Source organism: Pseudochaenichthys georgianus, chromosome 24 (assembly GCF_902827115.2).
Source record: "Pseudochaenichthys georgianus chromosome 24, fPseGeo1.2, whole genome shotgun sequence".
NCBI classification, from domain to species: domain Eukaryota; kingdom Metazoa; phylum Chordata; class Actinopteri; order Perciformes; family Channichthyidae; genus Pseudochaenichthys; species Pseudochaenichthys georgianus.
Window position 1 is genome coordinate 4,533,288 of NC_047526.1, and position 16,229 is coordinate 4,549,516.

Genomic DNA, 16,229 nt, shown 5'->3' on the forward strand with positions numbered 1-16,229 from the left:
TGGCTGCTGAGTTGAAACATGCAGAGGCAGGGAGCATACTAACATCCACAGGATAGCTGGAGGGATGTCTGACTGAAAACATGAACGCTATCCGACGCTCTAAGCACATTATCTTGGCTATGGTTCTGTCCCTTTAAAGAAAACCGCTACGTAAATATGTATTATATATGTTTTTATTGCAACATTTGATTATTCTATATCTACCCAGGAACTCATACCTATCCCTAATGTAAGCATAACTGTATTAATTTAAAAACACTATTATTTGAGTGGCATATGCTGGTGCTCTTTCCATGCATGTCTCTAAACAAGTTTAATATATGAATCTACTAAAACACCAACACACTTATATCAGGCAGATACGGAGTATCATACATATTTTCAATTCTAGTGAGTGGGCTTCCAATGCTTTCACTGTTATCAATGAAGTCATCAAATGAGCCTGTAATAATAGCAGGGAAAACAGACGCTGAAAGCATGTCTGGACACGAGGACTGTTATTAATCAAAAAGCCTCTAATACATGTTATTGGTTCTGTCAAAACACCCAATTATATGGACATATAATACAGGGCTCTGTCCTTTGATAAACGCTGTATTTTGGAGGAGGGTTTTTATTTGAAATGTCACAAAGCAGGAGGTGTTATGAGCTGTACAATTGGAATTGTGGTCAGGATAATCCATGCTCACTAAGCCCCACTCAAGAGAAACACACAATAACAGACCACAGAAAGGAAACCGCCTCCAAACGGCTGAGTCCGACGTTAGGCTTTCATAGAGAACTGCTGACACATGGTTGATCAAGAACTTTCAATATAGTGTTGTGAGAAGATCAGAAACTACCTTCGACTTGATCATTTGATAATGAAATGTTGTCAACACAGTGGTTAGGGTTTTTTAAAGTCCTATCAAGCTGTCAGATATAAAAGATGATATTGATGAGGCAGATTGGAACCATGCTTGCCTAAAAGCACAAAGTCAGACAATACATGCTATCGGTTCAAATGACTAATGGTTCATGAGAATGTACATAAATCCTGTCAAACGTCATCATATGCCTGCTAGTATTTCAGATGATGCACTAAGTGTTTGGATGAGAAAGGATAGTTATTTCTTTGTCTTTTGTCAAATCTTCAGGAAAGATGTATTCAGGAGTCAGAGATGTTTCACTTCAAAGTCCCTTGGAACGTCTAACTTTGTGCACTTGGAATATATCCAAAGGACTTCAAACAGACTTCAGAACGGACCAAACTTTTGGAATTTCGACTTCTTCAAGCCAGGAGGTACAGCTCTGGGAACCATATATAACCATTATGAAGGATGGGAATGTGGACTGCCTCTGAAAGGAAATGTGTGAAATTCTTCTAAAATATTTATTTTATATGTATGCTATTTAGTACTAGCGCCAGTTAAGGGTGTGTGTATGTGTTTATTTAAGTGTGAAGTACATGTTTTTTTTATTTATTGTTGATACAATATAAGAAAATGGCAATAATCATATTGGGAAAAAACAAACAGAAAACCTGCCATGTTTTGGGGTTAGATTTGTGCTGTCATAATAGGGGGGGTCCCTAAACGCAAGGGGGTAGAAGAGGGAACAAGAACCAATAGGAGGCAGGGACACTCCATTTACAATTGTTCTGCTATTGAGGTATTGGTCCCAGCCACAGCGTCTTCTCTGCTACGGGAGGTTCTCACAGTCTCGTGTTCTTTCAACAGTTGCCCTCAATTAAGTGGATTAAAGTGGCTCTATGATGCCTGGGCCGGGTTATTACAGACATCCCTGCATGTGCCTCTGATTCCCTCTGACACTCACTGGGCTGTCTTTTTTTAAGCAAGCAGTTCTCATGTTTATCTGGTGTGCAAATAATCCAGGCCCCCCCCCCAACCCCCAAATTGACTGCATTTTTTTCAATCACAATGATTCTCAAGGAAACAAGTCATAACAAGTGAGTCATATTTGTTTCTGAAGACTGCATTAGCTCATTTTAAATTCAACAAGATTCCAAAAACATGAAGTTGTGTGGTTCAGCCTTTGTGAATAGACAGGGGGGGGGGTAAACCTAAGAAAATCTTATATCATTTATTATTGGTAGATCAATGAATTGGTTAAGCCAGGGGTCTCAAACTCAAGGCCCGGGGGCCAAATCCTGCCCGCGGCCGCGACTTCATTTTATGTGGCCCTGCAAGAGCTTGCAAAGAATATAATACGTTTATTATACGGTTACATGCCACTTTACAGAAGCAGGTTGCCCATAAACTACATGTCCCACAATGCATCTCGTTTTGTGACATGCACACTGGAGAGACTTGCAATGATTTGCCCTGGACTTCTGCTTTCAGACGTCGATAATTACTAAGTTATTATCCTATCCGATAATAATCCAATTCAGAGGCAATAATTATATAATACATTATTTTATATATATATATATATTATATATTTATATAGTTACAACCGGCGCTTTGAGTGCAACCTTTATGCGAATGTGGCCCGTGAAGAAATTGAGTTTGACACCCCTGGGTTAAGCGGAGCTAAAACCGTTTGTTACCCGAACCAAATGGTAACAATAGTGTGGCTGTTGCAAGTTGTCGAAAGATTTGAGTGGATATCGTGGAAACAGAGAAACAGTCAGAATGACTTATTATAGCACACTGCTGTAGGAGAAACATGTCATGGGAGCTGTAGTCTTTCAAGGCTAGCAACATTTTATTTCACTTTGTTACAACTGCAAGGGTAAGAATTAACAAAAGTTACATTAGATTATAACTGATCTCAGGATATTATGGACAATAACATGCTTCACTTCAGAAAGACTGATGAAAGAAACATCTCCCAGACTCCCTATGTCTGCACAGATGAGTTAGTTTGCATGTCAAATAAGGGTAACATTATTAAAGTAAAAGGATTACTATTGTAACAGGATTATCACTTTGTAGTCATCCCTTTCTACAGGGGAATTACCAGCCATACATACGAGCTGGTAACCTGAGAGGAACACAGGATGTGAGAAAGAGAGAAAACAGCATTTTCAACTCAACACCGATGGTACAGCTCCACCGTGAAGAGGAAGAGGATGTCCCATGTGATCCTGAGAGTCTAATCTGTGATGACAGCCCCTCTAATGACTGCGTTTCATCACTGGAAACACAGCAGAGAATGAGAGAACATGGTACGGATGACATTAACAAGACACATTCTGCCCCACAGGCATACATGGCTAAATCCAGAGAGAAATGGATTACTTCCAAGACATTAGCCCTTCATCCCAACTCAAGCATAAAACATGGCTGTGCAATACAGTTTGACAGCCAAGTCCTTGACGCTGCACAGTACAGACCACGTCTTACACCTAATCTCAGAGGAAACAATACAATACAATAAAGTCAGAAGCAAAGGATTATGTTGAAATAAATATTAATATTAGGTTCAATTTAATATTATTGCTTTCAACTAACCTCATACAGTTACACTTCATTAAAGTCACTGCTTCAGTTTTTGTGGATGAATGAATGGATGGATGGATGCACTGAAAAAAAAAATGTAACATTGACTTAAATTGTATGTATTATGTCAACAGATTCCATATAATTGTATTAGGTGAGTTGAAAGCAATAATATTAAGTTGAACCGAATATTTTTTAGGGATAAATAAATGAATGGCAGACTGAATGAATGGAGGAAGGACGAATGGATGGATGGAGGGATGGATGGATGCATGAGTGAATTGGGGGCTGGAAAGGGAAAGGATTGAGGGATGATTAAATGAATGGTGGATGAACGGCAGACTGAATGAATGGATGGAGAGAGTGTTGGATGAATAAAGGAAGGATAGAGGAAAGGAAGGAAAGGAAGGGTGGGTCAGTTTGTGGACAGATGGAGAGGTGGACGGATTGATTCTGCGGCACCACAAATATCTTCGTAAGAATCCCAAGATGTAAAACTAGACCACCAAATGTGGAGTTTTAAATAACGCATGGCAAATCTGAGCATCAGAGGGCAATTCACTTGAGCTGAAAAGGCACTATGGCAACTTTCAATGGCTCCCTCCCGCTGGCATGAAACTGAATAAGATTAGCGAGGAGGGAATTCTCTCCCGACTGCATTCCAGTGGATTCTCCAGATCCTGCTCAGTCAGAGAGCCGCACACACAAAGCCGGCCTGGCAGGCGCTCTGAGGCGCCTCACACGCAGCTAGGCAACAAGGCTTTTGTGCAAACTTTTGGAACTTGGGACTCTGTTCAAGTATAAGACATGCCAAGCCCCTGCTTTTCACAAGTGCCAGGAGAAGGCCCTGGAGAATACTATAAACCTTCTCACTTCTGAAAAACAACCGCCCCCTCCAGAAGATACACCAGTTCTTTAGGAAATCATGAGATTTGTTTTTCTCTGGTTCAGCAACTAAATTACAGTGACCTAAAATATAAAAAGAAAACATAGTTGCAGTAGAGTCATTCATACTTTCTATTCTTTTTATAGGAGGTACAATAGGTGCTTTTATTAGCATTGTTATTCTATTGAAAAAGTACAGTCTTAAGAGTCACAACAAACGATCCTAATTATATGAGAATGTCTATTACACAGAGTAAATACCTAGCTTGTCTTGGTCTGCAACACAACCAAATCATTTGAGGGACATTTACATTTCATGGATGAATAATTACACTGAAACGTTGACTTTAATTACATTTAAACAGGTTTCATTAAAGTCAACATTTCAGTTTTTTCTGTGTATGTAGTCAAACATTTTTATTTATTCTTATTATAAATGCTACATTGTTTCTGTAGAGAAAAGCTAAATTCTCTTTTCTTTATTTCTCTTTTTTTACAGTATGTTATTCTGGCAAACCTTTACATGTCAAAGAATAAAGAGTGACTTGGCAGAGGTCGCGTTAACCGAATATTTTCCGCCTATGACGGATTTTTTTTACAAATGACGGAAAAATCTGAAAGCAGTCCCTCTTTTTGACGGATTTAACCAAACTCGGAACAGCGCCAAAGTGTCCCCACAGCGAGGCTCCGGTGTTAAGCATGCCTGACAAAAAGGAAATGATACCGTTTCCAAACGCAACTTCGCCGTACAGATCATTGAAATGTCTGTGAGTTTTGGCTTTACGCTGTGCGCCGACGGGTAATACTGAATTTTGACGTAAACCTTACGATCCTGTCCGTCAAAATGACGGGCAGTGAAAAAGTCTAGCGCAACCTCTGGACTTGTGTTGGTAAGTGTAAAGACGTTAGTTCACATTATCTCTTGTTTGCAGTATGTTTGGATGGAAACTTGACTTATAATTCCCTTTTGCCGGAGCCTTACGCCTGGAGTGAACAGTGGAGTAAGGAGTGACTTTCTGTAAAAAAAGTGGAGGATGACCTGTCCTGACCCCCCCAAAGGCAGAGCTTTGGGTCGTTCCAGGGTCAGCAGCCTGTCTGCTCAGGTCTGCCCCCTTCTAGGGCTGCTCAATTAATCGTATTTTAAACGCAATTACGATTTTGGCTTGCAACGATTATGAAAACATATAGTTCACATTTTATTTGTCAATAAATGGATGTTTTAAAAGTAAATGGATAATCGTTTTTTAATAATCGTGATATCAATTATTGACCCAAATCATCGAGATGATGATTTTTGCCATAATCGAGCAGCCCTACCCCCTTCAAATCATTACAATATTTATGACAATTTCTACTGTGTTAAACTTGATTTGATTGACAAAATAAAGATAAATAACTTTTCAGACACATCGTAAAGGTTGACGGTCCCACTGTGAAGACCAACAATCTGGAAGCTGAAATAAAACGCATAGTGGTGCATCGAGCACTCTTTAAATTACCCAGTGACATTTTGATTATTTTGTCAATAAATCATCACAAAATGAAATGAATGACCATTTCATTGGGTTAGGGTCATCAAGCTTCAAATGAATTATTTAAATTGCTTTCTTTTACCTGACATACCTAACCCCCAAAATATTTAATTTACACAGATATAAATCAGCTTTGGTTGAGGTCTGAGGTCATGGAATTAGAAACTCTGAACGATTTTATTTGAAACCAGAATCAAAATTTGAATCAGCTTTATTGGCCAATGGGGTAACAAGAAATGTTGCTCCAAGTGTTTTCAACAGTTGATTTTCTAAATGGTTTCCAAAAAAGTGTGTAATACTAGGATACAATTTCAGTCAAATGTATTTAAAATGTCTAAACATATTTGGTGTGATTAGGCTAGTGATCGAGATGACTGACAACCCAACAGCAACTACACGTATGTCTGTCACCTTAGACCCAAATAAGGGCAATGAAATCCTGCTCATATCAGATTGTTTGTTTCGGAGATGCTAGGGCCAGAGTACTATAACTTCAGTTCTGTTAAACATCAAAGCATTTAAGATAATCCAACTTTTTAAGTCCTTGAGGGAATTTTGAATAGTATTTAGATGATTGGTTTCATCATTATCGATAAATAGAATTGAGTATCATCTGCATAACAATGAACGTGTATTTGTATTCACATCATATTAAAATGTTATAATGTATTAATATCACATAAGCCTCTAGTGTGCTTGCATCATTGTGTTGCTGCATGGGGTTCAGTGGAGCAGGACAACAGGCAGTGTGTTGGGTCGGAGCAGCCGCTCTGACAGCTCACATGTGGAGTCTTGCAGTTCAGCCTGCAGGAGGTGTGGGGGCTCATCACTGAAACAGCTGTGAGGGGAGGGTCCCACTTGATAACCTCACAGTTGCATACCTGCTCTGACCTCCCCGACTCATTCTCATGCAAGCAGCACACCTTTCTGGAACAAAGAGGTGTTGGAGGTTATGAGGATGCCAAATGCCCGAATCCATTTCTGACCTATTCTGGATCAGAAATGGAAGTTTTGAATCCCCTGATAATTTGTAATGGACCCAAGATTCATCAGAATCAGCCCACCAGAATGACAAATATGGCCATTTTGGATCCTGAGAATGTCAGGAGTGGATTCAGCATCATCAATAACCTCCAAAACCACTCCAATACTGTCCAAATCACCAAGGCCATGTTTGGCTACATGTCTGCATATGCTAATTATGCTGTTTGTTACATAACACTTTGGGGTACTCAACATTTCCTGGTTCACAATAGGACTCTATGAGCTGGCAACTACACTATCAGTTGGGGGAGAACCAGAGAGTATTGCACTCCAGGGTCATCTCTGTAGCACATTATGTGTCCTGCAACTGTTATTAGTTTTACAAACTGAGAAGAAACCATTTCTCAACAATTTGGTCATTTCTGCTCGAAAAATGCCTGGATTGCTTCTCAGATGTTAGGATGCTCTGCTTTTCTGTGAGGTTTAGACTATTGGTTGGACAAAACAAAAACAAAAAAGACGTCAATTTTGGATTATATCGAGAAACTACATTTAACAGACCAAACAAGACAAATAATTAGCATATTAATCAATAACAATAAACTTAAATTGCAACACTAGAACTATTTATTTGTTGCCATTAACCTTTGGGATTATACAATACTATCTCCAATTAATTAATGTCTATTGACTTTCTATAATAATGGCAAAATTCCACCCAGAAGTCGTATATATGTATAAAAATACAGCCTCAGCAAAGCTATACAAGCTATGCCAGCTTTTCAAATCACCATAACAGGACAGTCCTTACAGACCTTTCAAAACAGTGTTTCTGTGATGAGTAATGTCACTGAACCTTATGATGGGATGTATTCGTAATGCTCACAGACAGCAATAGAGTCTGCTGTCAACACTGTCCATGACACTGCACCATGACTGATAAGCGAGAAGGTGACTGTGCATCCTTTAAGCCGATGGAAATCAGTTGATGTCAAGAGTATGCCAGGAATGTAAATGCCAGTGCCCCCCACTGTCAACACGCCCAACAGCAACCCATTCAAAACCACAACCAGTACATTTTTAATGAAAGTTTAAGTGGGTGTGAGGGTCTCATAGCTGAGCAGCAAGGAGGGGGTGTGATCTATTCAGTGAACCCATAGATACCTCCAATTTGCACTGCTGTCCTATAACCTTCATGTCAGCAGAGGAATGTTGTGTTTTTACTCAGTCTCTCCGCCCTGAAATGAGCTTGTGATAATTGGTTTTGGATTACAGTTTACAAATGATTAGCTGAAAGGAGGGGGAGGCAATTAGTGTACTCTAACAGCCACTTTGACAAGTGACCACAGTGTTTCCCCTATATACATTCAGCTGCGGGGCGCCAGCCAGGTACCAACAAAATAATAATAAAAATAAATTATTTTTATTTATTTTTTGTACATTAAAATAATAATATGTGGCGCTCGCGTCATCGCCACGGAGGAGCATACAGCCTCTGTGAGCGAGCGAGACAGAGAGCTAGATAGAGCACACCTTTATATATTTAATATAGCCTCGTCGTAAAAAATAAAGTAAGAAATCATTCCAATGTGTACTATAGGACAGTACAAAAAAACAGTTTAAAAGGGGAGTGATTAGTAAAATATGCATAAAGAAAAATAAAGAAAACTAACTAGGTAACATAAGATAAGAATAAACAAGTTTAAATGATTTGTTATTGGTTGTGATCATATTCTAAAGATGTTATTGAAAAGTATACAGCTCCCTTCGCACGCACACACACTAACAAATTCCACGCGCTCACATTTTGCTAGGCCCTTGGCCTTAGCACCGCTGCTATGACTCCATCCTAGGGGAAACACTGAACCAGCAACACGTCAATGTCCTGTGCTAAAATAATCATCAAATCAAACTTTATTTATAAAGCAGTTTTAATTCACAAAAGTAACTCAAAGTGCCTCACAAACCAAACACATACAAAACAAACACACACACACATACACATACAGTATGTATGTATACATACTGACATGTAACTGACACATTTTCTGTCGTCCAACAAAACATGAAAATCTCTGCTAACCACAGACTTGATTTTAGGCTTGCAACAAAAACAACGTTCGAAAAAGAAGTGGTACTGGTAAAAGGCAAACTCGTGTCCAGGTTTCAGGACTCATTGCTGCACCACTCTCTTACCTTTGTGATATAAAGCAGGTCATGGATGCACTCAAATTAACTTGAGCGTTCTGAGCTACATGGCCTGCAGTAAATGCTCTGTTATGTGGGTCATCTGTGTGTATGAGCACTCACAGCCCTATGACATGCAGCACTATACAGTCCCATCGGGCTCTGCATCAGCTGTACACGTACTGTGACTCCACTGATCCGGCCACAACTCCACAGGACCTTTCATATCACATGTATGAAGCAAAAGCATACTTTTCACGACCCCTCATCGCAAGAATGAGACAAGGAACTAGGACAGAGTCACCAGCTCTCACGTCTTTGTGGTATTATTTTATTATTCTTGTAATATAGGAATTGACTATCAGCATTTCCCTGCACAATAATTCACCTTTTTAGTTCATGTTCAAAAAGTATTTTGTTTTCGAAAACATGTTATTCTTGCATTTGTTCAGAAATGTTTATGAACTTAACAGCACATTTCAAATGCATACTGTATGTATGTATAGATCTCGCAATTGTACTAAGCTATGTAATACTGTATGTTTGTGCTCATAAAGCTATTTGATTGGAAAGATAGTAACAGGAATACAAAAGAGCAGCCTCCCCCTTGACTGCTCTTAACAGCGCAGCTAGTTTCCCAGCAGGCGGGCTTTTCCTCTCACACTGTACATGTGAGGGATCAGCTGCATGACATAATGTGTGTGAAACAAGTGATCAGAATGGAAGGTTCCCCCAACGCCTCCCTCCACCCTGGGATCCCACTCAAAACTGCCATCTGTGTTTCCTGCACCAGGAAACGGAGAGGAGAGCCAGAACCTGACTAAAGCAATACTTTGACCCACTCCTAATCCCAAGATCTGTTTCAGTGCGAGCTCACTGCAGGGGCTCACTGTTTCTATGCCCACCGAGTCAGTCGTGCTGGACCAAAGAGGGGGATACAGGACACATATGTATGGCTATGTTATCTGTGTAATCACTGCCAAGCATGTGAGCCTTTATACAGAGAAATAGGAGCCTGACACACTGTTCGCTAATCCTCAAATCGCTTCTGGAAATAAACCCTCTGTCATCCATGTGACAGCTGGGCCAGATGTGACAGCCATCTCAATAAATAGTACAAAGGTCACCGTAAACATAGGACTACAAATAAACTGCCTTTTAACACAACTCAAGAGGTGGTTTTAATGACTTTTAAAAAATGGTCCTGTGGTATTGGTATTTTGACTAGCAATTTAGTTAAATTTTTTCGTTTATCAACGCTACAACATAGCGTTCCGTCCGTCGGTTGTCGTTGTTGGGGGAAAAGCAAACGGCTGTTTGCTCCGGAGCGCAGCGCGAGCAGACTCCCGTGAGCGGGAGCGCGCTGCTTCACTACAGACTATCGCGCCACCTAATCGTCAAAATGTTTTTAATACCGGCGGTAACCGGCCAAGCGCCAGGCAAAAAACAATCTTCAAATAAAAGAAAGTTACCGGAGGAGTTAAAGGAGAGTGACAGGGAGCATGAGAAGAAGAGGGAGAGAACGTTTCAGCTTGATTGATGGAGTTAGCTTCTAGTGGTGCAGTGACGCGTCCTAAAACCCTTTTTATAACCTTTTATTAACCCTTTTTATCGATTAGATTTATGATTCGAAAATTATAAAAGTAGGGTAGACATGTGGAGATTATCCGGCTGAACAAAACATGCATTTATCAAACAGGTTAGTTTTTCACAGACCTTATTTCCAGCTATTTTCCAGGGAACCAGCAGCTTACTTCCTGGTTTTAGGACGCGTCACTGGCTGCACCTCTCAATATGATGCCAGGGTTTCCCACACATAGACTATACTTGGGCGGGCCGCCCAGGTATATTAACGGCCGCCCAAGTATATTTCGCGACCCATTTAGGTTTTTTTCTTTTTTTTATAATTTAAAAAAAAAAAAAAAAATTATATAATTTTGTTTTTTATTCGTCCGTGACCACGACGCCATCTGCGATCGATTCACTTGTGGACAATGATCCCTCGCTCCCTTGCACTGATCTCGCCTCCTTCTGGCCTGTTAAGTGGCCTGCCTCACACAGGGTGACTGGCTGTCCACATGATGTGGCCTGCCGACATGGCCACTGTCATACAGATCATAAATCAAAGCCCTTGATTGGTCTCTGTGTGTCATTCAAGCTCGGGATAAGCTCAGCTCAGGTGAGGTAAAGGACTCTCTGAGTGTTTAGATAGTTAACTTAGTCTAAGTTCTCAGTGGGTCTCAAACGGTGTGGTCACCAGTTATGTAAACACATATTACGGTGAAAAAAGGTAAGATACACTTTTAAAACTTGTTGAGAGAAAACTAGTCTTTGCTGCTGCCTCAAGAGGAGCAGGGGGAGAGGAGGGAGACAGGAGAGGCTGATTCAGGAGCACAGACACACTCACAACTATAAATTAACCAAAAATAAATAAATAACAAGTTTCAGTGTTTTTTTCATATTGGAAATGGTATGTTATTGGTTATGGCCATGATTTTATGATTATTGAAATGTATACAGTTCTGTTTAATATAGGTGTTTCCATAGATCTAGTCTCTATATTTTCCCCTCAAAATGCACCAGATTGATGCATTTAACTCCAAAATAAAAAATAAAATCTTACCGGGGGGCATGCCCCTGGACCCCCATAGAGGATTTGAGGTCGACCCCCACTAAAAATCACATGGATAGGTTCCTAAATACATTTATAAATACATTTATTTTTTGAAATAGTAACCCATTTCCATATGTTCATGTGTGGGTAGTAGATTTAAACTATAGGGCTATCACTATGGGCCCTGCCTGTACCTGTTCGCTCTGCCATCGCGTGAAGGGTCTGCTAACAAGCGACCAACAGAAAGGTTAATGTTGTTGCACGTCACCTCACCGGCGGAGGCGGAGAGGTGGGTGTTTGTCATCTGCTGGTGGACTACCGGAGGGCAGCAGGAGCAAACGCTCGCCTCGGGGAGGGAGAAAAAGAGCCAGAGCGTTGTAATCAGTCAGCTGTGGTTCCCTTTCAAACAGCATTTCTGCCAACATTAAATGATTGCTTGGCGACGGTGCGGCAAAGAGGCAACATACCTTGGGTACCAAGCAGTGTTACTGCTGGCCTATACAAATTAGAATTTCACGAGAAGAATCTAAAGAAGTCTGACAAATGTTCATCTTTCTGCTCAAGATGTCCAGTTTAATTATTCCCCCCAATTTGAAGATACACTGTAGTGTCATAGAACACGGTGGACAACACTGCAGCAAGGGGAGAACTTAAATCACATGACTAAAGCAAAAACTAAACTTTCCGATTCTTTCTGAACAAGTTAAGAAACTAGTCAAGTTGTTTAGTGTTAAAGTGTTGTTACCTACTGCGCATGTGCGAGAGAGGTGTGTGTTCTATGGTTGTAACAGTTGTTGTTAATGTTGTGCAGAAGTAAAGTCTTAAAACGTACAGTTGTCGTTGGAGTTATTCATCTAACATTTAGTTTGTATGAAAAGCATGACCAAAAACGGTTAATTGTTGGAAATGATTTGCAGTCATATAACCTAACTTGACTTTGACAGTTAATAAATAAAAAGGACACCATCAAATGTTCCGCTACTGGAGATGTACATCTTCCAAACATTCTGTACTTAACTGCTTTTGGTCTTGATGTTACAGTGAAAAAACTGGAACGTAACATAATATTATTAGGGCTGTCAGTCGATTAAATTATTTAATCGCACGTTTTTTAACTGTTCTAAATGTTCCTTAGAGGAATATTTTTCATTTTTTAAATGGATATATCCGCCTTCTTTCATTTATCTTTCCATTCCCACAACAATATACATAAATAAATGGCATATTTTGGACATAGTTCGAATGGTGATTAATCATGATTAATTAATTTTTAAGCTGTGATTAATCTGATTAAAAATTGTAATCGTTTGACGTATATATATATATATATATATATATATAACGTAATATTAGGTTAGGTGAAAGCAATAATATTAAGTCAGCGTCCTCTTGCCTCTCCATTGACACCCTTGATGGTGTATCTGTTGAGTTTGTCGATACCTACAAATATCTTGGCTTTTGGTTGGACAGTAATCTCAACTTCAAACACCATGTTGAAGTTCTAACTAAGAAATTGAAATTCACTCTTTCATTTCATTTCAAACCTTTATTTAGACAAATAGGTCCCTTGAGATCATGGATCTCTTTTACAAGGGAGACCTGCATCAATTTAGTTCCACATGAAATATAAAAACAACATAAAAACAAACAATAGAGGACATCATATTTACATATTCACCAACACTTACAAACAAACACCCATAGTGTCAGAAAGCATCTCATGCAGACGTGCCTTAAAAACATTCAGAGAAATAAAATTGCTCAATTTTAATTTGGACTGTAGTAGGGCTGTGCGATTATGGCAAAAATCATAATCACGATTATTTGGGTCAATAATTGATATCACGATTATTTTGACGATTATTCATTGACCATTTATTGAACTTTAAAACAAATAATATTTTACCAATAAACAAGATCAACAAATATGTTGGAGCGCACTTCCAAAACCATACTAAACATATATTATTAATATGATAAATAAAAATAAATCAGACTAAAATAAATTAAATCAAATATGTTGCAGTGCACTGTCACAACCTACTGAAAACTCCTTAACATATAGCCAACATGTTGGTAAAACATATTCATTATTCCACTCAGTTAAACGTTGAAGGCTGGCCAACCGTCATGGTCCAGAAGTAACAGGAAATAAATGTTGAACTACAATTTAAGACCAAATAAAAATGTTTAGGCCACCATGGCAAATGCTGGTAGGGCTGCTCATGTCATCTCTTTCACACCAGCGCTTTTCAGTTTCTAGCTCCGAGCGGGAGCTTTTCTGGTTCAGCTCCGGTTTCCCTTTTCAGCTCCCGCTCTGTGCACACCGCCCACTGGCGCCCCAGAGCTGCCCTTGCTGCGTCATGACGTCACCGTTTACATCGCTGATTTGCCCCCCAACGGCAGCCATTACGGCGCTCACAACAACAACAACAACAACTGCGTCGGGTTGATGATCGTGTTGCTTTTAATCACACGAAGCCAGAATAAATTGGATAACGACTTCTCCAACCTTATGCTTTTCTCCAGAGTGCCGTGGTTCATTGTTTATTAATGTGTTTCTGCAGCATTTACCGACCGCTGCAGTGCTGCTCTTCCACGGGAGTTTATTCTCCCGTTAGCTCCCGGTTAGCATTATTAGGGACTTAATATTTGGGCGAGTAGGACTGTCTGTAATCTGGGTAAAATTCAAAGAGGTACACAGGTTTTTAAAATCCTGTGACACAGAAGTTAACCAGTCCCAATTAAAATCACCAAGCAGCACTATTTCCTTGTAGGAAAGTTGTGATAACAGTTTTGCCAATGACGATAAAGAGTCCTTGACAGCCGAGGGGGCCCTGTAGCATGACCTGTTGACCCTTTGTTACCTCAATATTCACGGCTAAAAATTCTAGCTGTTTGGAAACCATATTAGTTACACAAAACTTATTTTTCACATAAATGGCAACGCCACCACCTTTTTTAGGCCGGTCAGTACGATATACACTGTAACCATTTATGTAAATGTCAGAGGCCAAAATGGATTTATCTAGCCACGTTTCTGATAAGACAATGACATCAGCATCAGTCGAACTCGCCCAAATGCGGACAAAATCTAATTTAGGTAACAGACTACGCACATTTAAATGAATTAAACCTAGCCCAGATCTAGATATAAGATCAGCAGGAGTAGCTATTTGACTAATACTGCTCGGTGGACCTGGATTTGGCTGTACATTTCCTGATAATAACAACAATAAAAATACCAAGCACCTTTTCCTCTTAATCAACACACATACATTGTCAGCTGTTCTAGAGTCACCAGCAAACTTCGCGAAAGTGAGATTAGAGTTTAAAATTCTGAAGGACCATCGTGGCAGGCATGTGAGAAAGACAAAAAAAATCCGAAATGAATGTCAGCGACAGTGCAACCAGCAATTGTTTGTGCAACACCTCCGAAACTGTACAGGGGATGTCCACTGCGGGCGGCAGAACACACCCGAATCCAGTAGATTGTTCAGGACGACTAGCGATCTTCTCCTTGTCCAGCACAGCCAAGAAAAGGCACAGCAGAAACACGACACCCGCCTTTCTCCCAGTCCAGCACAACAGTATCCACGCTGTTCCCGGAGCAAGGTGGAACCAGGCCTCAGCTAACTCTTGGCTTCCTTTACAGACTTAAATGTTGTTTTTCAACTTCATCCCGTAAAAAGTTGGTCTCTGGCTTATTCCTGTCCCAGCTGGACTACGGTGATACCATCTATAGGTTTGCCTGTCCCACTGTTTTGGCCAAACTTGACCCACTCTACCATGCTGCACTGCGTTATATATCAAATGCACCCTATAGGACTCATCATTGCACACTGTACAGCCTAACTGGATGGTCCTCACTTAGTATGCGTAGGATGCAGCATTGGTTTTTCTTAATGTATAAAGCCATTTTAGGTAAGCTTCCACTGTACATGTGTGCTAGATTTGCTCCAGTTTGTGACTCTTACAACCTCAGATCCAGTGCCTGGATACGGTTCTAGGTTCCTGCTGTGCGGACTGAGGCTGGAAAAAGGAGTCTTTTTTATTATGGTCCTTGGTCTTGGAATGACCTTCAATCACGCCTCAAACTGACGGCACTCGTCTCAATAGCATGTTTTAGATTGAAGTTGTCTGAAGTCCTTACCACCAGCTGCTCTTGCAGTAATACGTAGTGCACCTTTCTTACTGTCCTAATGTGCACAATGTAGTGACTGCTTTTTTGTCTTCTTAGTTATGTTCTCTGCATTTTATATGTTTGTGTTATGTTATTTTACACATAAGTGTAACGTTGCTGCCTTCTTGGCCAGGTCAGCATTGCAAATGACATTCTATCTAAATGCTTTTATCTGTTTAAATAAAGGTTAAATAAATAAATTAAGTTTAACCTATTTAAACGTAATATTAGAATAAATACGTAGTAAATGTATTCATGTTCAACATAAGAACGATGACTGAACATAACAGTATAACAGTACACAGAACTGTGTTAGCGTGTTAGACAGAAAGTGTGTGTGCGTCTCTGTGGGTGTGTGTTTGTGTGTGTGTTTGTGTAGCTCTGCTGCCTTCATGCTG

The 16,229-nt window shown here is 39.9% G+C and overlaps 1 protein-coding gene across 1 annotated transcript in view; it reads right to left on the reverse strand.

Annotated features, from left to right (window-relative positions):
• The window catches only part of ankrd6b (ankyrin repeat domain 6b), a 47,497-nt gene that overhangs the window by 15,133 nt on the left and 16,135 nt on the right, over nt 1-16,229 (reverse strand). The window contains exon 3 of the mRNA XM_071202027.1: nt 6,646-6,790. Coding sequence (XP_071058128.1) covers nt 6,646-6,790 — 145 coding nt within the window. The remainder of the gene's footprint in view (nt 1-6,645; nt 6,791-16,229) is intronic.